The sequence below is a fragment of the Akebia trifoliata genome, chromosome 13 (genome assembly GCF_017979445.1).
Source record: "Akebia trifoliata isolate Shusen 1 chromosome 13, ASM1797944v1, whole genome shotgun sequence".
Classification (NCBI taxonomy): domain Eukaryota; kingdom Viridiplantae; phylum Streptophyta; class Magnoliopsida; order Ranunculales; family Lardizabalaceae; genus Akebia; species Akebia trifoliata.
In genome coordinates, this window is record NC_141387.1 from 8114823 (window position 1) to 8122474 (window position 7652).

At 33.7% G+C, this 7652-nt stretch overlaps 1 protein-coding gene across 2 annotated transcripts; it reads left to right on the forward strand.

The window, feature by feature from the left end:
- The first annotated feature begins 584 nt into the window (after positions 1 to 584).
- Positions 585 to 7103, forward strand: LOC147387684 (sodium/calcium exchanger NCL1-like). Of its 2 annotated transcripts, XM_086421314.1 has the most exons (7): positions 585 to 967; positions 4091 to 4276; positions 4857 to 5023; positions 5259 to 5383; positions 5470 to 5749; positions 6277 to 6582; positions 6678 to 7103. In XM_086421314.1, the coding sequence occupies exons 1-7, from the start codon at positions 619 to 621 to the stop codon at positions 7002 to 7004; spliced, it is 1740 nt and encodes a 579-aa protein (XP_086277440.1). In that variant the 5' UTR covers positions 585 to 618; the 3' UTR covers positions 7005 to 7103. The 2 variants fall into 2 exon arrangements, with proteins under 2 accessions (XP_086277440.1, XP_086277441.1); XM_086421315.1 differs by lacking the exon at positions 4091 to 4276.
- The last annotated feature ends 549 nt before the right edge of the window (positions 7104 to 7652 follow it).

The window sequence follows — 7652 nt, forward strand, 5'->3', positions numbered from 1 at the left end:
TTTTCAAAATGTATTACATGGTATTATAGGAAATAAGTACAATAGAAGATCAGCACCTTCGGATGAAATTTCTTGTTGATTAGGATGAGTTGACTGACCAATTAATTCCATTGACTTTGAAGGTTGAGTCACCTTGAAATCAAATCATGTAGTTTCAAGTTCACTCGACGAGTTTCAAAACTACGATTTAACACTCATATATAATATCTACTTTTAAAAGAGTCATTATAATATGACTCACCATGTGGCAAACTCAATCGACAAGCTCGAGAATCGTAAATCTATACCACTCGGGAAACCTAATTGCACTTCCCCATATAAAAAAAAAAGTGTATCCCAAGTCATATAAATCTACAGTTCCCGAACTTATCCTCGTCAAGAAGTTGATTGAGTATGCCACCAGACGAGTCATATTATCATGACTCATTTTAAAAACTATAGCTCATTGATTTTCCCTCGTTTTTCAATTAATCAAAAAAATGACCTTAATTATACACCATCCAAATAATAATAATAATAATAATAAAAAATAAAAAATAAAAGGAAGACCTTGAGTTGACCAGATACATTAATTCTCCTTCTTAACTCCAACTCTAGATCTTTGAACTCTCATTGAAGATGGTGATCGAAATTACATTTCTTCTTCTCTTTCTTCTAAACAAAGCTGAGAGTCGTCGATCTAATCTCAATTACAATTCTTCAAATACCAATCATCACTACCAGACTCCCTTTCTAGCATTATTTATGTCTCCTAATTCTTCAAAGACATGTGAACATATTTATGGGTTCCTCCCATGCACGTACAACCCTGCTGGTCATTTCTTCCAAATTGTGATCTATGAATTCCTCCTATATCTTGGAAAAAAATATATTTGTGCTGGCAGCGACGAGCTCCTCGGCATCGGTCTCTTCGGTGCTGGCACTTTCCAAATCCTCGAAGCGCTTCCAGATGCCATAATTGTTCTTAGTAAGATTCTGTCCTCTTCTCTTCTTCTTTCTTCTTCTTCTTTTAATGATCACACTGTGTGATAATAATTATATTCAATATATTTGAGAGCTGCTATTGGAACTCCAACATTTACTTATTGCACCCCAATTAAAAATAAAGAAAATAGGTTGAATCTCATTTACGTGTCTGATACTGGTACACTGTTCTTTTTAATTCCCAAAACATGTTTTTCCAGTGAATTCGTCACTTTTATTGTCAACGAATTCATGAATTTGTTACTTCTATAATCAATAAATTTGCTAATAAAATACTAGCTAATTTTCCATATCAATGATCTTGCCTGGTAATTTATCAATGAATTTGTTGATTATAAAAGTGATGAATTCAATCGAAAAACATACTTTGACTTAAATTGCACATGATTTGGGAGATATCACAAGAAAAAAGTGAATGATTGATAATAAGTAAAAATTGGAGTGCCAATAGAAGCTCTCTTTATTTTATTTTATTTTACTAGATTTTCATTTATTTGGATTTAGGATTTTGTATGAGCCTACTCGTATTCGTGAACAACCATTGAAATTGTTTGAAAGAGTGTTATAATCTTGAGATTATAATTTGAGCCAAACCTCTATAATGTTTGATTGAGACGTGATAAATACTTTAAGAAGTTGCGGTGACGTAAGTAATAGTTGGGGTGCCAATACATCTCTCTCTCTCTCTCTCTCTCTCTTTTAATATTCTATTCCTCCACTAGAACATTATTATTATTTTTTTAAGATTAAGGGGGACTAGACCTTTGAATAGTAAAGGAAGATAATATTGGGGAAAGTAGCCTTAAAAAGACTCCTTTAATATTCAATTATTTGTTTGATCACTGTAGTAATAATTGGTCTCATGGGAATATCTGTGGGAGATTAATTTTGGTTTCCAAGAACTAAATAATAGTAAAGGAAGAGACATGCTCTAACTGATTGGATGATGATGCACTCTTCAACTATTGACCCACAAGAACAACGATAGAAGCATGAACTATAGTTTAATATAACTCATTGAGTTGACTTGAAATTGGGCCAAATCTTGTTGCCTCAAAACTCATTGAGTTGACTTGATTAGATTTTAAGGTGATTTAGCTACAACATTTGTTGGAGCCAACTCGGTGGTTCAACTAAGAAAGGAGGCACTACTTGAGATCTGCCACTTTAGAGCTCAACTATATTTATCGCTAAGGCCAGAGGTGGAGTGAGGATTTTCTTGTAGTGGGGGCAAACTATGGTTAGTTGTATAGTTTGAAGATCTTGAAGATGAATGATTTTAAGGAGAAATTCATAGGTTTTTTATTAGAAGTTGAAGAAAATGATATTTAGGTCATTTCCAATTAGTATATGAGAAGCCCCGGATAAGAGGCAATGTCATCAATAAAAAATTGAAGGGGGGGGGGGAGGTGGAAAAATTGGAGGGAGGTGAGGGTGTGGGGGCAAATGGGGAGAGAAGTAAGGGAGTAGGGACAAATGGGGCATGTAATTAGTTGAAAATATAAGGGTGTCTCAAAGTTCTGTGGGGGCAAGTGCCCCCACCAGTTCCTTATTAGCTCCGCCCCTGGCCAAGGCTAATAACTCGACCTTGACTCAAATTCAGTAGATTCATTTTCAACACCCTTGATTTTTCACTCAAAAATCCATTTCAAGCTTTTTAACCTAGTCATTGGCCTCAACCTCTTAAAGAAAGCCTATGTTTTACTAAGGGGATTCCTACCAGCTAACTGGCCCTCTATTCATCTTCAAACATTAATTAAGCTCTGTTCAACTTTGTGTTCAATCCATGGGCTTCAACCTTTTGAAGAAAACTTTTGATTATTCTATCTAAAAATCCATCGACTTCAAGCTCTTAATCCTATTCAACTTCATCTTGGATGCAACCACTTCAAAATATTAAATGCTTTTAATATAATAAAAAATAAATTAATGCTTATGTAATAAATATTTTACAGAAGCAGCCATTCTTTATTCAATAAAGTTCTAGCATTTAATTTCTAAAAGATCAAATTGCCCTTTTCTCTTTCACTAAAAAATAAGAAATTAAGGTTATTATTGAAAAATAGAAGCATTGGAAGATAAAAATAATATTATCCCAAATTCCTCCTACCCTTGATAACCTGATTTATTAGTAATAACATATGGTGAAAAATGTAAAATATATATTATTTTAAACTGGCCATTTTTCAAGAAATCATTCATTTAGTATTTCATTTTTATCAGCATTAATTCTTTCAATTACTTAGAAAATTTACTCATAGTATCACTTAAAAATGCCATCATTTGAACAACATATGTGATTTAGCTCAATTTTGTTTCTTTATATGCTACCACAAAGAAGACTTTAGATATCACTTGTTCTTTTTTAAATAAACATCCGTTTTTGAAAAAAATGACATCTAAAGTGCAATTTTCGAAGGTGGAGGGATTGTGCAAAAATGTTGGTGATTTTAGATATCGGTTTATATTTGGACTTTAGACATTGATTTTTGAAATATCGATATCTAAAAACCCCCCATATCCATGTGTTTTTTCATTCGAAGAATAAACATCACTCCTACAAACATCATTTAAAAACTGATGTTTAAAGTCTTTATTTTAGTGTGTGTGTGTGTGTGGGAAGCGTTCAGAGGCCCTAAAGAGAGCCAAACATTTTTTAAAATAGGTGTTAAAAGTTTCGGAATGGGCTGCTTTTTTGTGAGGATGATCTCTATGGGTGAAGAGATCATTTTCACCAAAAATCAACTCATTTTGAAACTTCCAACCTAGTTTTCAAGTTAAAGAACCATGGACCGTCCGTGTTTGTAAATCACTTTTGATAAAGTTAGAAGTTTTTGGATGGGCTGATTTTTTGTAAAGATGATCTCCTCATCATAGAGATCATCCTCACAAAAAATCAGTCCGTTCCAAAACTTCTAACCCATACATTGACAAAATGTTTAGCACAATATTTGGCTCTCTTTAGGGCCTCCGAATGCCACCCTATATATATATATACACAAAACCTACCCATATCTCAAGGATTCATGTGTCATTTTCTCAAGGCATTACATGTACTTAAATCTAAATTATAAAGATTGCTTAATATCTCATGTTTCCACCACAGCTTCTGGACTTTCGGAAAATAAAGGAACCACTGAAAGTAAGGTCATGATTGGAATGGGCATGTTAGCTGGAAAAACTGTCATGCTTCTCACATTGCTATGGGGATCATGTGTTGTTGTTGGCAAGTGTGATCTTGAGGATTCAACTTCAATTGATTCAAAAGATACAAAAGGATTAAGCTTAACTGGTATCCTCTTCAAGTACTTATCATTTTCTTGAGCATAATAACATACATAAAAGCATTTCTTTTCCTAGATATCTAAATTGGCTTACCAAAGTTTTCTTGAACATTTCATTTTGTTTTACTAGCATTGATACTGCCTACCAAGTTTCACATTGAATAATGCTGAAGTGACCTCAAGATTGCACTTCATATCTCACTTTCGTGACATTGAAGTGCATAGAGTGTAGACAAGATCAAGCATTGACTCTAAAGAGAAGTATATTTATGGGTTTTACTTTTTAGGAGGTTAATTGGCTCTAATGGTAGGGATATTTATTAGAAAAGCAGTTGGAATGCTTTTTCTTCTAGAGGCCTTATATATTGCTCCCTTATGCTATTTATTGAGGTATTTGGAAGGAAAGAAATACAAAAGTAATTGAAAACACATGGGGAACATCACAACATTTTGATCAACTTCACTACCCCAATATTTCATGTCTTTGGTTCAAATACCCCCACCCCTAAACCAAAAAAACAAAAAAACAAAAATTATAAATTATAATTCTAGATGACAATAGTACATATAACAACTTCATCTTTACAGGATCTGGCATTAGTACCGATATCTGGACTTGCTACGATGCAAGGATTGTGGCTGCATCTGTGATCCCATTCATCATTGTTTTCCATTCAGCTTTTGGAACAAACCCAACAATTCTAATTTCACTCATTGTCTGCAGTGGATTATTACTCAGTTATTCCATTTATCAGGTATATATAGACCTATTGAAATCAATTTGATAACTATTTTTCAATTTATATAAAAAATCATGTGTACATCAAGTTATTAAATTTTGGATTCGGTGTGTTTATTTCGATCATCACATAGAAATGAAATATTTTGATCAATATAAAAAGTGTCACAATTTTCATATAATTTCTAATCACTAGTGGTTAGTAGTATTACATTGATCTTAAAATCATTTCCTTTCAAATAATGATGCAGGTTTTACGTCCTCAGATTCGGAAGAGAAGACTTGCAAATGTAAAGTATAAACATGTCATATGTGGAATTTTAGGAAATTTGAAAACCAATAAGGCAGGCGACCCTAATATGGATGCTCTAAAAACGTTAGTCCTTGTTATTCTTTCTGAATCTTCTATTAGTTCATAGCTTTTTCTATTTGATCACTCTTTCTTGGATAATGGCTTGGCAGGTTGTTTAAAGAAATAGACCAAAATGGGGATCAACAATTATCAGTGTCCGAGTTAAGAGATTTGATAAATAAAAAAATTCAATTGGAAGAAATAGATTTGGATCTTAATGAAGCCTCGCATAAGTTATTGTCAGATTTTGATTCATCTGGTGATGCTTACGTTAATGAAGATGAGTTTAACGCGGGAATCTCAAAATGGCTTAATAAGGTGAAACATTCTTCAACTCGTGGTGGTGATCATGGTCCACTCATGACAAATCTTATAGATGATTTCTGTCTGGTATGTTGTCTCATGATATTCACCTCGCTAAATCATGACTTTTTATCCTTCACCGATTTAATTGCGATTTTTCAAAAAGTCGTGTCACTTTTACGAACTTCATTTCTAAATCGTAGAATTTTACAATTAATATACTCAGAATAAACAAAAGATGCCAATGAAACATCAAATGATAAGGATATCATTGATTTTGACCAGGGATAAATCCTAACTTCGACTTATGATTGTAATGATCATTTTTTAATATTTTGTACAATATAAACCTAATTGAATGCATTGTGGACCTCTGGTTACTAGTTGGGGATGTGTGGATGATATTAATATATGGGGTTTGGGGATTTATTATTATAGTTTACTATGGGATTTGATGACATAATATGAGAAGACCACATGATAGGAACAATTACACAACCTTAACTCTTATCTGATTTTATCGAATTTTCTCTTGCCGACTTATTCTTGAACCTTGACTTTGTGACTATGATCCTGAGATTAGTGTTTATGACATATTCAAAATGCAAATGCAGCAAACAAAGAAAGAACATGATCTATTAAAGGGTCAACAGAGTGGTGAGGTGGTACATAGTATGAAAAATCGTAAGTGGCAATTTCTTAAAGCTGCGTTCATGTTGCTACTAGGAACTACTATTGCAACTGTGTTTGCAGAACCTCTTGTAGATGCTGTCGACAATTTCTCTACGGCTACAAATGTACCATCTTTCTTTACTTCATTTGTCACTCTACCTATTGCTACTAACTTCACGGCTGCAGTGTCAGCACTTAAGTCCATCAGTAAGAAGGAACAGAGAAATGCTTCATTAACACTCTCCGAGGTTAATTTGTTTCTCCTTCTACAATGTTAATTCCAAGATTTTTTTATTTATTCCGTAACGAGAACTATCGACCCATTTTCGGTCTTGTTTTGCAGATTTATGGTGCGGTGTTCATGAACAATATTATTGGCTTAGCTATCATTTTAGCTCTTGTTTACACAAGGGGGTTACCTTGGGACTTCTCAGATGAAGTGTTAGCTGTTATCATTATATGTATCGCAATGGCTCTCTTTACAAGCTTCCGCACCACATTTCCGCTTTGGACAAGTTTTGTGGCATTTCTGTTGTATCCCTTCTTCCTGGTGCTGGTTTATTTTGAAGTTAAAGTGTGGTGGTTTATGTTCTTGCCAGTAATTTTGGGTGTTCTAAGTAATTTTCCACTTAAGCTAGACGAACACCGTAAACTATTTCGAGAAGATTAACTCCCTATGTAATTTCATAAGTAATATTTAGTTTTTGATTTCGCGGAAACTTGTGATGTATTCGTTTGGTTGCTTATCAAAGTATTTATATTTATAGGTTTGGATGGTGCCAACTTCTAAGTTGGTTAAAATCTATGAGTGTTGATAGCTCGACTTGGGTTCAAAACCCGCCTTCACCTGATCATGAGATTGAAGATGGGGACATTTTCTTTGTCAATGAACCAGTGATTCAAACTTCAAAGTGTGTGTGAAACAACATTTATTAGATGTAGGAGGATTTGTTTGGGAGATAACTTTGACATCTCTTGAAAGAATTCGCTACACGTGAAAACACAATAAAAAGGGCTATTCTTTAAAAAGAAAAATAATGGATCCATGGATTGGAGTCCCAAATGAATTGCCTTGATCAAAGAAAAGCCTTGTTTTTAAAGGATTTATCTACATGGTTCCACTCTACAAGAACCCTAAATCATTCTATTCGTGTTCATCCGCTTTCCATGAAAGGCCTTCAATACAGTTAATAAATAGATTGCCACAAGGATACCATATTCTAGGAGCGTAATCTACGCGATTGAATCAGAAATCTTATAATGTATGAAACAGTAACAAAGTGTTCCCATCGTTGTGAAATAAGAAGCCTTTGTATGT